General features: G+C 29.3%; 1 protein-coding gene and 1 long non-coding RNA gene across 3 annotated transcripts in view; one reads left to right on the forward strand and one right to left on the reverse strand.

Moving 5' to 3' along the window:
- LOC100212154 (neuronal acetylcholine receptor subunit alpha-9) overlaps positions 1 to 15,885 on the reverse strand; it is a 66,707-nt gene that overhangs the window by 29,438 nt on the left and 21,384 nt on the right. For both annotated transcript variants that reach the window (XM_065801501.1, XM_065801500.1), the window contains exon 3: positions 4,731 to 4,870. In XM_065801501.1, coding sequence (XP_065657573.1) covers positions 4,731 to 4,870 — 140 coding nt within the window. The remainder of the gene's footprint in view (positions 1 to 4,730; positions 4,871 to 15,885) is intronic.
- Positions 1 to 15,885, forward strand: part of LOC136082376 (uncharacterized) — a 37,975-nt gene that overhangs the window by 930 nt on the left and 21,160 nt on the right. Inside the window, exon 3 of the long non-coding RNA XR_010639645.1 lies at positions 6,073 to 6,130. This is a non-coding gene — a long non-coding RNA (uncharacterized LOC136082376). The remainder of the gene's footprint in view (positions 1 to 6,072; positions 6,131 to 15,885) is intronic.

Consider the following 15,885-nt stretch of genomic DNA (forward strand, 5'->3'; position numbering starts at 1 on the left):
AGCTAAATGAATTACATTCTTTTTGCGCTTTTGATATGAAAATGGCCAATATATTTTTGGAATTGAAAGTGCAGCATCGAGACATTCTTGCCCATGGTGTAATATTAGCAAATAAAAAATGATGGATTTTCAAATTCACGGTGAGCTCATAACTCTGGGAAGTATCTGTTCATCAGCTAATGCTTACAAAACTTCCTGTAAAGATATAAAAAAAATCCAAGCTTTCAGCTGCATTTTATAATAATTGTGTCAACCGTCCACTAGTTGATCTATCTGATGACGTAAAGGTTATTGAAATTCTTGCTCTAATGGAACTTCATCTACTTAGTGGAAATACAAACAGAATTTACAATTACTTTGAAAAATATTTTTAATCCATAGATACCACTTTATCAGCAAATAATTGGAACCAAAGTTTAGGTTTTGAAAGGCCTAAGCTACATAGTGGTCAATTTAAAGGTGGGGAATGTTCAAAACTCCTGAAAAATACTCACGTTTTAGAAAAATTAATAAAATCTCCGAAACTAGAAAAAGATGAACATATTATTTCTATACTTAATTCCTTTAAATGTTTAAAAGCGGTTAAAGCTGCATATCTTGGTTCTGGTTTGTTACCTGAATATGAATTAACTGTTAACGAGTACAAAGAGGTCTATGTCAAACTTGGCCTAAGAGTTTCCCCGAAAGTCCACGCTCTTATCAAACATACGTATGAATTTCTTTTATTTAGGCAAGTTCCAAACCAAATAAAGGATTTTTGGTCTGAACAGGTCTCATAATCTGTTCCTTATGATTTTAAACAATTTTAGGAGAGTTTATATAAAGTTTCCAATAGTCTTAAAGATTATTGGAAACTTTATATCAACTCTCCTAAAATTGTTTAAAATCATAAAGCAAGAGGGGCGCGATAAATATATTAAAAAAACTCGGCCATTATGAGCGTTATTAAAATTTATGTAAAACTGTTATTTAGTATGAAAATATTTAAACGTTGAAAAGTGACCTTTAAACGAAAAGAAATTTTCTGTTGTAAATTAATTAAATCTAGTTTAAAAAACTTGAAAAAAAACTTTTTTTTCTTTTCCTTCCACATATGGGACAGTGGGACCCGAATTTTCTGGTTAATATTGTTCCCAGACCCGATGATCGTAATTTTTTTTATTAAACATTCTTATTTGACACGAGTATTATTATAACGCAATTTAAAGTTTGTAGCATTTCTGGAAGTTACCTATCTGGAACACTAAAAATTCATAACCTGTCCGTTCAACCTCCTTTTTTTTAAAAGACATCGACAGAATATTTTCAAAATTTAGATTATTATAGCAGGATGTTTCGTGGTTTCGAAAATGCAAACCTTTTATGGAGGACATTTTTTTTAAATAAATTATTTCCGCTACGGTGTGTTCGCAAAAGTCTTTGTTTACGTGAAACTGATCGTTCCACAATTTTAACAGAACATTGAACATAGTTATCCAACGCAGATTTTTTGTCTATGTAGTTTATAAATTTTATCATTAAAGTTCTGTTGTATTTTTTTATCTATCGCTAGTTCTTTTCCCTGTCCTGTATGCAGTGCAGTCCCGAAGAGATTTTAATGGAGGGGGGGGGGGGGGGGGGGTATTGGGTATTACGTATCTGTTTTTTGCCAATTAAAACCAAAAAATTTTTTTTTGCCGACTAACTTATCTAAAAAAAAAATAAACATAAAAGGTCCCCGTTGGCCGACTTTGCCAACTGCTAACTATAGATCCAACCTGAATCTATAGTTGGGACAACCCTGCCGCAACTGCTTGGGACAACCATACCTGTGTCCCCGTTCAATTTCAACACCACCTTTAAAACCAAGTTTTGATTTTAATATATTTTGAATCTTTTCCTTGCTTAATTCCCACGTTTAATTTTCCTCTTCTTTATACTCCCGTAAACTTTAGGTCATTTCTTCTGCTCCTGTTTTCCTACTCAGCTAGCTTTTTTTGACAACAATGCTTGTTATATCATTCTGGCTTGATGTTGAGATCTTTTTATTTCAAAAATTTCTTGAATGATTGATTCATAATTCTCGCTAAGAAACTCTGCTGATTTCTTTAGTTCGCTGGTTTCTTTTTTTAGTTTTGTATTTTTTGTTTAATATTTAGTAGCCTAAATTCCGATTTATCAAATTTCTTGTTAAATATTTTCAATAAAGTATTCTCATAAATAAAGTATTCACATGTCTTTAATTTGAGAAACGGTATATTTAACCAATTTTAATTTAGTTAACGTCCATTCATATCAAAAGTTTTTCGCACTTTATGGTAAGGTAAATGTCTTAATGCATGGAAATAAGGAAGTATTTTTTTAATGCTGTTCAAATAGATTGTGGATCTCCCCGGCGTTCAGCTCTTATAAACTTCTTTGAAATCGACCCCATATCAAAATATTAAACCCATAGTTTTGTTGTATGTCTTTGTTATTTAAGTTCTTACAGTTTTTCTTTAACTGATATAGTAATGCTTCACATACTTCATTACCGTCACCATTTTTGATATTTTATATGAAATTATGTTATTTAGTTGTGATATATGATCTTCTAGTGTAACTGAACTTTTCGGGATAACAATTTGAATGTAAAGCATGTTATTATTGTCTAAAGTCTTTACATTTACATCAGCATTGTCTGCAACATTTTAAATAATTGTGCCAGTTTATGGTAGTAAGATAAAAGATGGATGGTGAAAAGTTGCTGACGCCTCATACATCACAGTGTTATTGTACGATACGGATAAACAAAAATACGAAAAGATTTGTATAAGACGTTGTAAACCAAACCGTAAATGAAAAATAAATGAAAAATACAATAGTAATATTAATTTATAAGATCTTGGCGAACCAGCAAACATAATACTATGACTGATACTTGTACCTAATAGTTTTAAATGTTGTTTTTTAGATTGCTTATTTTTAAAAACTAATTGCTCCTCAAAAAAAGTAAATGACTTCGAAAATTTGCTGTTAATATCTTCAAATATTCAGCTAGGCGAGGGATAATTGGTTTTATCAATTTATCAAATACTAGCAATTAGATGCCTTCTCAAATGGTTGCTGCCGCAGTTTTAGAATTCGAAATTGCTTTTTTTCATTTTGGGTTTACTTCTCATATCAAGCTTGGTTACGAATATAGCGATGATTGTCAAAAAAATAGATTAAAGTTAATCTACCCGGTTTTTCAGTGATAATAATTTTATTACGATACTTCGACTTCAATCGTATCTTGATTATTCTGTTATCTAAATTTATGCTTTTCAAATATTTTTTAACTCTGATAATCATCACTATTTTCAATTTATGTAAATATTTCTTTTATCGCATCATTTGTAGATTCATCCTGAGGACAACCGATTTCACTTCCAGTAGTTGGTCTCAAGAAGGAATTATAACAACTGTTATGGTACTTAGCCTCAGCAGCAACTAAATCGTATTTATTCTTAATACGCGCAGTAATATTATTTTCTACGTCATCAAATCACTTGAAATTATGAGTTGACTAACAGCTATTTATGGAATCAGCTTTCACACCATTACAAAAAGTAAATATTTGCGTTAAGTCCTCAAGAAAAAGTTATAAATTCTTTAAAAATCAACCTTAAAGTAAACTCATCAAATGTAAGACTAAAGCCTACTTTAGTCTTACATTTGATGAGTATACTTTAGTAAAAAGCAAAAGATATATGAACTTAAATCTACATCATAATGAAGGATTTCAATTGCTTGGAATGTTAAGAATCCAAGGTACATTGCCAGCAACAAAAGCCATTAAACTCAGTGATAAGCTCAGTTCATTTAATTTAAAATAGGGCAAAGACTTTATAACTTCTGTTACTGATGGAGCTAGTTTAATGAACGAAGTTAGCCAAGACAGTACCTCTGAACATCAAATGCTATTCATTTATGTGTGATTGATGTGCTTTTTACATAAATAGAAGTTGATGCACATGGCTCAGATTATAACCCTGTTGATTGTATATATAAAAGCTGTAGATTATGATCAAAGTTAAATGGGGATGATATTCAAGCTATTAATACAGTTAGTGAAGGTTTTATTCTATTATTGCAAAAATAAGAAAATTGTTTAAAATATTTTGTAGATCACCAGTGAGCAATGATGATGAAGTTCAACCAAAAATAATTGAAAAGTTTAGAAAATAAAAAGCTTTGATTTGTGATTCAAGGACAATATGGAGCAGTGATACTCTTGATATTCTGTTATCAGAATATCAAGCCATGGCTGTTTTTGAAGCTAGACCCAAATATTTAGGTTTACTTTTTAAAGCTCATCAAACAATTCTTCCGACACCAGTAGAAGGTGAGAGAGCTTTTTCTAGTCCTGGACTGCTTGCAACTAGAGTAAGAAATTATTTAAATGATGAAACTTTAGATGCATATACCTTTTTAAAGCAAACTATGAAGAGTACTTATTGATATTATTTGCTTTTGTTTTTATTATATTGTTGTTATATTGTTCTTATGAATATAAACAAATAATTACTCTTACGCATACTTTGTATTACTTTAGTGCATTTTAACTTAACTAAAATAAACTTCGAAATAGTTCGAAACTGTTCAGGTTCGAACCTGTTCAGGTTTGAACTTTGAAAAATAAAATTCTAACTGGAAACACTTGTTACATAACGGTTTTAGACCAGTTTTAATTACAAGATTTTAGTTAAAAAATATAAAAAGTACCTTACCAACACCAACAGTTGCCGTAAAGCAATATCAATTGTCAAATTAACTGGTTTTCCAGGTAAATTAGGTAATGCATCATTGCTATATTTATCCTCATTTTGGAATAAAAAATTAATAAGAGCAACTTCCGAGCGTGTTCCTTCTAAATCATAATTCATTTTTACAGATTAAAAAAAAAATAACTTGTTAAATTGCACTAATCAAAAAAACTTTAAAACTTTTAACTAATTAATGCTAGACTCTTAACTAAGAATTTTACATGTCCACATTAAGCCACTACGGAGTTAAAGTCAGCACTTGGCTCACTTTAGAAAATGTTCGACTTAAATTCAATATAATTATTTTCAATATAAAAAATTTCAGAACTTTGTCATTTTTTTGAGAAAAACAAAACAAATTACGTTTTTATGGTTTCATTTAAGTATAGCGAAAAAGAACAGAACGTCGCTTAAATTGTTATTTTTGCGTCAGAAATTGGTATAATAACAACAAGTTCACCATTTTCAAATGCGAATCCATTTTTCTGTCGGGAAAAGGTTACTTTTTGCAATGTCTTAAGATATAAAACATTACATTAAATCTAATCCAGATAAAGTATTTTTATTAGCCATACATTTTTGTTTTGTTTTTTATGGTATTTTCACATGATATTTCTTATATAATAAGTTTATAAAAAATCTTTTTCAGACTGAATTTAAATATTAAAAATGAATGCTAAATATGGATCTGGGCAACCAACTAGAATAATTATACATAATATTATAACTAGACGTCAAAGTGAAAGATATCCTGGGCAACCAAATAAACTACCTATTTGTAGTTTATTTGGTTGCCCAACATATAAATTATTATTCAATATGCCAATAAGGTCAAAATATAAATGATTACAACTGAAAAAGTTGATTTTCCTGCCATACTTTTAAAAAAGAGTGAAAAATTTGGAAAAACGTGAATCCAAATTTTCAAATAATAAAGGAATAACCTTAAAGAAATAAGGTACAAAAAACATTTCAAAATGTAAATACAAATGAACAATCTAAAGCTTCAAAACATAAAAAACAATATTTGTTAGTTGGAAAATAACCTTTTAAAGTTATTTGATATATCAGCATGCAGATGTGAACTTTTAAATTGCGATGACAGATTTGAAGTCAATAATACATTTTTAAAAAACCACAATATTAAACAATATGTTTGTTCAAACAAATTTGTGACTAAGCTGCCAACAAATTTAACAGCTGTACCATTTTTTATTTCTTCTCATATTATGGCATAATATTTTATTATATATTTTTACTCTTTAGAAGTGTTCGATGATAATTTATTATACATATTACTCTTTAGAAATGTTCGATGCAAAGGCTGCTTTAACAAGAACTATGTATGTGAATGAAGCAAACAGGTTAATTTACTTTTTTTTTTTTTTTTTGTATTATTATTTTTTTATGCTTTTCATTATTTTTAATACACATTGGGGGACACATGCGGCTCACAGGACCTTTAATTGCGGTCCCCAACATTTTTATCATTTTATCACATATGGCAGCCCGCAGACATGCATTTAAAAAATGTTTTATTAAAAACAACAATAAAAAAAATCACAAATAGTTTTCTGAACTCCTTTATTAAAAAGGACATGAATACTAAATTAATTTTCTAACTTTTTATTAAAATTGAAACTCTGAAATTAAAACCATAAAAAGTTATTCAAAAATTATGACGACATGTTTTAATTTTAACTATAGATATGAGAAAATAAAATTATTTGTTTTATAAGTAGTTATCATGTGGTCTGTATTATTAGGGTGGTCAACATACATTTTCTATATAAGTGTGTCACGGGCGTCTTGAGTACAGTATGGATTCGCGCCTTATGGTACAGTATGAACACAAGAAGACCTCCAGCTTTCGCCCAAGACAGGTATCCCAAAAGAAGTTCCACTCTGGGTCTACACCTGGGTATCTTGTGAAGGTATCCCATTGTGTTATCTCAAAAGGACTATTCTCAGAGTATCCTGTCAGGACGATTGCCACAGACTTCTGAATTGACACTGGGACCAGAGGACACTTAGTGGGGCTCAGTACAACTTGCATACAATTGTAAGTTACTTTGTTGACATGAGTGTCAATAAGTGCAGTGTTTTGTTGCAGTATATTGAGTGTCAGTGAGATTTGGGAACTGTTTTGAGTCTTATAGATGTGTATGTAATGTAGACCGTCAATGTAGTGTACTTGTGTGTGTCTACTGTAATAGAATGTCTCGATGGTATAAGCTGTTAGTATGAAATTGGTTGAAAGTCATTAAAACTGGTGTAACGTATTTTATATAACATGTATTTTACAACAACATGTATTTTGCAATAACAAACTATTGCAACTTGATAATCTAGAAAACTTAAATAGAATTACACCAACATAGTAACAATAACTTGTGTATATATTTAACAAACTAATAATCTGTATACATATTTTACAACTCATAATCTAGGGTTATATAGAATTTTGTATTTTGTATAAGTTATAAGATTAACTGTGAATATGTCATGTGACTGTAATGAAACCAGGAGTATCTGAAGTGGAGTAGAATTATTCGTTTTCTAAAAAAGTTAGCAGGTAGCCTCTAGTCAGTTGAACAGACTGTATGTATAGCATGACTGACTTTGTGTTGTATACAGTGAATATTTATTAATAAAAACATGTTATAAGGAATAACTATAGAAGAAAATCAAAATAAATTAAAAAAGAGAAAAGTAAAGTGTTAATTCAAGATGTGAGGTGTATGTGCATAAGCATGTGTTTGTTAATGTTGTAGGTTGTCTTCTTTGTAGGTTTTGTATGGTAAATAAATTTACCAAGCGTACATGTGTTTGTCAGGGAAATAGTCGTTGCTCCGCAGTCCACGCGGAAATTATTGAGACTGGTATATTTTAATATCCATTAAATATACCAGTCACGATATTTTTGAATTCATTCTACATCCCAAGTGTAGAATGAATTCAAAAATTCGTATCCAACAGTGCAGTGTAGATAATGCAAAAGCTATAGCTTACTTATTGCAACTTTTTTTCTAATTATATCAAGCTTGTTCATTTCACTAGGCTTGGCAGAACAAACATTGCCAGATTGAGTTGAGTTTGTATCTGTTATAGCATTCACTACCTTGCCGTCCAACATTAACTAGAATTATCTACTTTAGTTATAAACCACTGCACGTCATGTAACATTTAACATAATATAATCACATCATGTTAACAACATCTGTATTCAAGATTCAAGAAATACGGATGAAGTACTTTTCCAGGCATGATGTGAACTCCCAAATTTTTTATTTTAATACTATGGTCAAATGAGGATGTGTTACAAAATATTACGGTTATTGGAGCTTGGGAACATGAAGAACCCAAATAACGCCCCCCTCCAACCCTTTGAGAGGGGGGACAGTATTTTAAGCATAATTGTTTTCAAAACTTAAAATGAAATTTAATTTTATCAATAGAATTCAAATTTCATAAAAAAATCTTTTGGCGTTCAGAAGTAATGACCACGTACAGTTTACAACCTAGATATAGTATACAAGAGGGGGGAGGGAAATATTTTACACAGATTTTTATTTTTTATACTTATGCCCATAAATCCATTTCGGGCAATTTGGGGCAGCTGATTTTTTTTTTTTAGTTATCCATGATAATATCCCCTACTTAACGCCGTTTATGCAAGTTCTCAAACTTTTTTGTCTTGTTTGTTCTCGGTGATAACAAACATATTTTTTTCCGGTATGCAACATTTGTTTTTAAACAATATGATATGTTAAGTTTTAAAAGATATGTTAAGTTTAAACAATATTTATATATATTGTTTAAAACTTAACATATCTTTTGCAATGGAGTATGAAAATATGTATATATATTTTCTACAAAAAAATAAAATATATATATATTCAAATAAAAAATATATATTAATCTATGATAATTTAAAGACCGGAATTTTAGTTAAATAGTTTTATGGCATTATAAAATAGGGATGGCTAACATCACAGTAATGTTTGAATTTTGAGCTTAGACTTTTAAATAAACCTTAAGAGGTTTAACTTTAAAAGTCTAACTAGTCGTATGTCAATTTGTGTGTTCTTCACACAATTAATAAATTAAAAAAAAAGTAATTAAAAAAAAATTTAACTTTGTTTGATTTTAGACAAACTAAAGCGCTAGGAGAAAAAAAAACTTTTTTTTCTAAAAATTTTTTGGGTTAAAAAAATGCAGCGAAACATAACCTTATTATAAAAACGCAAAATTCGTGTATTTTCCAGTACATGCATTAACCGCGTTAAGTAGGATAAAAAAGTCATTTCAGGGTGGAACTCTGCGGAACTTTTAAGATATATTATTTTCAAAAACAATATTTATCGGAAAATTTATATTTTCACCTAATATTTTAATTGCTCATTTGGCAAAAGCTGTATTCAATATTTTAGGCTTCTTACTTTTGATAAAGATAAAAGAATACCTAAATTAAGCTTTATGATTAAAAAAAAAAAAAAAAATCATCTAAATGAGTAAAAAAATAAAAATTAGAAAAGTATAAAAAGTTCGCGAATTTTAGCAAACTTTTTTTACCTTCTGCTAGGTAGGAAAAAATGCTTCTCTGACTAGGATAGTAGACATAAGAGAACCAAAATATATATTTTTCTTATCATTTAATTTTTTTCTAATAAGTTGAGAAAAAAATTAAACAAAATGGTGTATTAAAAAAATTCCACTTATGGCCACTTTTTGAGCTTTTCGCTTTATAGTGCGGCCAAATAGATCAGTCGTTATCTTGTTGTTGTTTAACATTGAGCTATTTTTGATTTTTGTTATTGTCACTAAAATCAAAATGTCTCATTCAAAATCAAGTGCAAGCAGAAAGCGTAAAAATGAAGATGAAAAAAGAATTTTTGAATCAAAATGGGAAACACTATACTTTTTTACAAGCATTAATGAAAGTATCATTTGTCTGATTTGTCAACAAAAAGTTAGTGTGCGGAAAGAATTCAATATCAAGAGGCACTATTAAACTCATCAGGAAAATTTTGAAATTTATCAAAAAGTTAAAAAAACAGACAAAATAAATAAACTAAAAGCCTAACTAAAAAAGCAACAAAATATTTTTCATTCCGTGAACAAATCGAATTAACTCGTAGTCAAAGCAAGTTATAATCTGGCACATTTAATTACATCTTATTCTAGACCTATCACTAAAGGTGAATTTATTTAAAACTGCCTAATTGAAACTGCAAAGGTTCAATTAGTTAGTTTTAAAATAATAGATTTTAACAACATAAGCCTCTCAAGAAATACTGTTACTGAGTGTGTAAATGGCATAGCAACAGATTTGAGCAGTCAGTTAACAAAAACATGCAAGGATGTTCAGGCCTTTTCAATTGCTGTTGATGAAAGTACACATGTCAAAGATGTTGCTCAGTTGTCTGTTTTTATCAGAGGTTGCAATTTCAAATATGAAATTACAGAAGAACTTCTGGAGTTGATTCCAATTCATGGTACAACAACAGGTGCAGACATTTTTTCGGAGATTGAAAACAATGGACAAGTATAAACTTTCAATTACTAAACTCTTGTCTATAGTTACTGATGGAGCACCCGCTATAATTGGTTCGAAGTAGGGTTTTGTTAGTAAATTAAAAGAGAAAATTGGCAAAAAGATAAACAAATTTTTCATTGTATCGTTCACCAAGAAGTATTATGAGGAAAAACAATTGTTCTGGATTATGTGATTAAAAGAATAGCATCTGCTGTCAACTTTATAAGAGCAAGAGGACTAAATCATCTTCAGTTTGCTTCATTATTGAATGAAAATGACAGTGAGTATGAGGATTTACCATATTACACTGAAGTTCGATGGTTGTTATGTCACAAAGTACTCAATCATCTGAAGCATTCAATCATCTGAAAACTGAAATATTTTAATTTTTAGAAACAAAAGCGCAAGATATTTCAGATATAAAAAATACTAATTTTATTCAAGATTTAGCTTTTCTAGTTGATATCACAAAACACCTGAATGATCTGAACATTATTATGCAAGGAAATAACATATTGGTTACAACAATGTTTGATAATGTCAGAGCTTTTCAAACCAAGCTTTTAATCTGGGAACGCCAAATTGAATAAGAAAATTTGGTACATTTTGAGACGTGCAAGTTTATGAAGCTGCAAGACCCAAATTTTATATTTAGCAGCTACTCAAAAAATATAGACAATATAAAACATGATTTTGAAGTAAGGTTTCAAGATTTCAAAAAATGTGAACCAAAGTTTGCTTTGTTCACCTCACCATTCAACTTTGATACTGAAAAAGTGGAAGAAGATCTGCAAATAGAATTAATTAAACTTCAGTGTGATTCTGTTCTCAAACAACAAATTACTGATGCTGGTGTACCCAAGTTTTATTCATTTTTACCACAACATCAATTTCCCATGATGATTCAATTTGCTTTTCAAATATGTGCAATGTTTGGCAGTACTTATCTTTGTAAGCAACTTTTTTCACACATGAAACGAAATAAAACCCCTGAGAGGTCCAGGCTTACTTATGAACATTTGTCTTCCATAATGAAAGTGGTAGCAAGCCAAAACATTAAACCAGCCCTTATTAAGCTTTCAGCGAATAAAAGATGTCAAATTTCTGGAAAATCCAAAATTTTATAATGTTTGTTATTATTATTACAAAACACTCTTTGCTCATTTTTATTGTGTTCTTATTGTGTAAAATAAATATTGCAAAATTAAACTTTTATACTTTTTTTAATAATATTGCAGTGATTTGATAGATTTTAAATATAATTATAATCTTGTTTACTTCACATGAAATCTTAGCAAAAGGACAATTTGGGTTAAAGAGTTCATCAGAAAAAAAAGTATTAGCTTTAGTGGCCCTCACAACATTTCCTTAGGCTAAAGAGGCCTCCATACCAAATTGAGTTTGACATGCCTGAGTTATAGAATAGCACATATATTAGGATATGATCATTATGCTGAACCTATTAATAATAGAACAGTAAAGGATGAACATCACTTATTTTTTACTAAAGAAAGTGGACCTTTTTCTAAGAAATATTTAACTCACATTAAATTAACAAATGGAACAGGAATTACAATGGCAACAGGAATTACAATGGCAAATTACATGACACTAAAAATACTCAAAAAATACAACAGCATTAGTAGTTTGAAAGCTATTGCTATTGATAATAGTTCTGCTAATACTGGTGCAGATAATGACTTAGTTGTGACATTATAAAAAGTTTTTAAACCGACGAATCCATTTAATAGGATGTGTACTTCACCAAAATGAGTTACCACTTCGCTATTTCATAGCTGAAGTACATGGTAAAAGTAACGATCCAAAGAAATAAAAGGGCCCTATTGGTGAAAAAGCTTCTACAGGTGATTTGCATGATTTACCAATAGTTGAATTTTTTTCATTTCATTTAAGATTAACTCCTACGTGAACTTTAATATTTTATCTGACCTTAGTACAAATAAACGCTTTATGAATACTGTATTGGAATATCTAAAGTTTTTATGTCCACAAAATATTTAATGAAAAAACCAGGACCTCTAGCTTTAAGAATAATGATAGTTTATGCGAGAGTGAAGAATCCTACAGATGAGTTATGCACAATTACTATGTATATAGCCCTAGTATATTGTCCCTTGTGGTTTACCCATAAAAGGTCTGGTCTTTATAAAGATGCTTCTAAACTTCTTCATAAGACGATAGAGCTTGTTAAAAATTGGGCGGACAGTATACCACAAATTATTTTTCAAAGTCTTCAAGGAAACTTTTATTGCTGTCTTCAAGAAAACTTTTTATATTCTATGTTGCAAGATGATGAAAAAGATACAAGGCCTCAAGCTATTAAGCAAGTTTTGCACAGAAGGTAATCAAGAAAAGTAAATCCTAAAGTCAAACCTAAAATCAAAGCAAAATTAATTATGCCTAATAACTTTAACGCTGATACATGGAGTGATTTAGTTAATATTACTTTATTTGAGGTCGAACCTCCAACTTCTATCCTAGTTTCATCATTTGAGTTAGAGAATGCTTTGCAAACTTCGAAAAAACCGATTTTTAAGGATTTACCCAACAAAGGTTGGTAAAGTATCTGAGGCATCAAAGATAGTTTCAGAGGCATCAAAGATGTATCAGAGGCATCAAAGATAGTTTATGGTCAAGTAAAGAGAACTTTATCCTAACTAAAACCCAAAGCAAAGCAGAAAACAAATGTAATTTTATCTAAAACTGATTACTTATACCTTTTTCTTGAGAAAATGTTTGTTTTTTTTCAACTTCAAATTGGTTCACATACCTAAGTCCGAGGGCATCCTTGACTTGACTACTGTCACAAATTATTATTATTTTTTTAATCGCAAGTCTCTCTCAACCCTTAACTCCAAAATCATCCTTGCGTAGAGAATTATGTTAAACGTGGTGATTCCGGAAATAAACGGGGCTAAGGCAACCAGAATCAAAACTTAAATGCAAAAAACAAGTTTTAAAAACTTGGGGGGGGGGGTTGAGGCTATCAAACCTCTGCCCCCTATTCATGCGCTAGTGTTTAAGAATGTAAATATTTATTTCATAGTATTTAAATATTCTAATGGAAACAATTTATGTATCAAAGTTTGTACTAAAGTATATAAATATTGAGAATGCCATTAAATTGAATATTTCATTGAAAACAAGAAAATACTTAAAAACTTTAAAACCGTCTCCCAAAACTGCCCTTACTCCAATCGGTCTGAAATTTTCTGGATTATCTTATATCAGTTCAATAAATGCCAAAGTGAGCCAATATGATCTGAGAAAAAAAGTATATCTTAGTAGTGGGTTAGTCCACATTTTCAATAGATACTGTTTATTTTAATATAAGTGATGCCTCAAGTTATTTAAACTCTTCATTATCCAATTTTTCATTATTAAATTTGAACATCAGGAGTATGAGTAAAAATTTTGAATTCCTTTAAAATAACTTTAAAATACTTAAACTACAATTTTAGTGTAATCTGTCGAACGGAAACTTGGTATCAAAATGGCGATGAGTTAAGCTGTAATTTTTTTCTACCAGGTTATAATTCAATACACCAACCCAGGAAAAGAGATATTGGCGGGGGAGTATGTGTTTTTATTATTAATTACTTTACTTTTAGAAAATTACTAAACCTCAGTATCAATGACGCTAATTTAGAGTCCTTAACAATTGAAATTCTTAATCAGAAAACCAAAAATATTTTTTTAAATTCTCTTTACAAATCACCTAATGGTAATTTTGAAGCTTTAAAAAAAAACTTACATTGCCATAAGTCATTAAAAAACATATTTACTTAATTACTGATTATAACATAGATAATCAAAAAATAAACAATGAATCCTTCGCTAAACAGTTTGTAAATACTCTACTTCAGAATAGTTTAATTCCTGTAATTAACAAACTAACGCGCGTAACACGCAATACTTCTTCAATTATTGATAACATTATCACTAATGTTGCCATGACTTGCCAAATCAAAAGTAGAATATTAAATACTGATATCAGCGATCATTTTCTAAATTTTCATATAACTTACTCTTTAATTCCTGAATCTAAAAATTTATTTGCTGCATATGTAAGACAAGTAAACAACCAATCTATTATAAAATTTCGAGAATTATTAACAGAAATTAATTGGAATCTTTTAACTGAGTGCAATGATGCTAATGATGCTTATTTTTACGGTTGTTTTCTATACAAAAATTAAAAAAACAACTAACTCCAAAAACTTTAATAACCCGTGGATGACAAATGGTCTTTGAAAATCATCCAGAAAAAAATAAAGGTTGCATGAAAACTTTTCAAAAAATAAAACTTATAACAATGAAATACAAAAAGTATAAAATTGTTTTGAAAGAATAAAAAAGCAAATAAAAAAAAGTTATTATTCTAACCTCTAGAACATTCAATAGGAAATAGTAAAAAGACATGGAAAGTAATTAAAGGAGTTACAGGGAAAAAAAACAATCACAAAAAAACACCACTATTCCAAATAGATTAAAACTAAACTTGAACAAACAAAAATTTGATACGAAAGAAATAGCTAAAAACTTTACCAAATTATTTATAAACATAGAAAAAAAATTAGCAGCAGATACAACTCCTGGAAATAAAACATTCCAATCCTATTTAAAAAAAACACACTATGTAATGGATGAGTCGGAACTGACTCTATATGAATTTTAATCCTTTAATGAACTTAAAATAAATAAAAGTGCCGGGTGTTTATAATGTTAAAGTTCTAAAAGCCGTTTTTGATGTTATTAAATTACCTCTTTTGTTTATCTTCAATCTTTCAATAACAACTGGAATTTTTCCTTGTCAATTAAAAATAGCAAGGGTAGTCCGTGTATACAAAAATGGCGACGATTCTATACCATCTAACTACACACCTATATGTATCCTTCCTTGTTTTTCAAAGTTGCATGAGCGTATTATGTATAACAGACTGTATAGCCTTAACTTCGTTCATGAAAACATGCTTAATTTTGTTCTTCTTGCTGATGACACTAATTTTTTTATACCCATTCGAGTATAAAAAAAATTTTCTTTACAGTAAATCGTGAACTGGAAAACCTTAATGACTAATTTGAATTAAATAAACTCTCTTTGAATATCAGTAAAACTAAGTACATTTTATTTCATCACCAATCTAAATCCGATGACTTGCCTCTGCAACTTCCTTAGCTAATAATAAATAACAATATAGTAAACAGAGTTTCATCACTTAAAGTCTTAGGAATAATATTTGATGAACATTTTAATTGGAAAAATCATATTACGCTAGTTGAAAACAAAATTTCTAAAACTATAGGCATTATGCATAAAACAAAGCACCTACTAAGTAAAAAATGTTTAATAGATTTATATTACTCTTTTATCCATAGCCACATAAGCTATCGTAATATTGCTGACAAGACTTGTGTCTTCTACTTCCTCCTGTCGTTATTAATTTTTTATTTAAATTTTGTTGATGAAAATTGTAAAACAAGAATGTTGTAAAATGTTTATAAATGACGAATAAATGTTTCTATATAAAAACAAAACAAAAAAAACATACTACTATA

The sequence above is a fragment of the Hydra vulgaris genome, chromosome 07 (genome assembly GCF_038396675.1).
Source record: "Hydra vulgaris chromosome 07, alternate assembly HydraT2T_AEP".
Lineage (NCBI taxonomy): Eukaryota > Metazoa > Cnidaria > Hydrozoa > Anthoathecata > Hydridae > Hydra > Hydra vulgaris.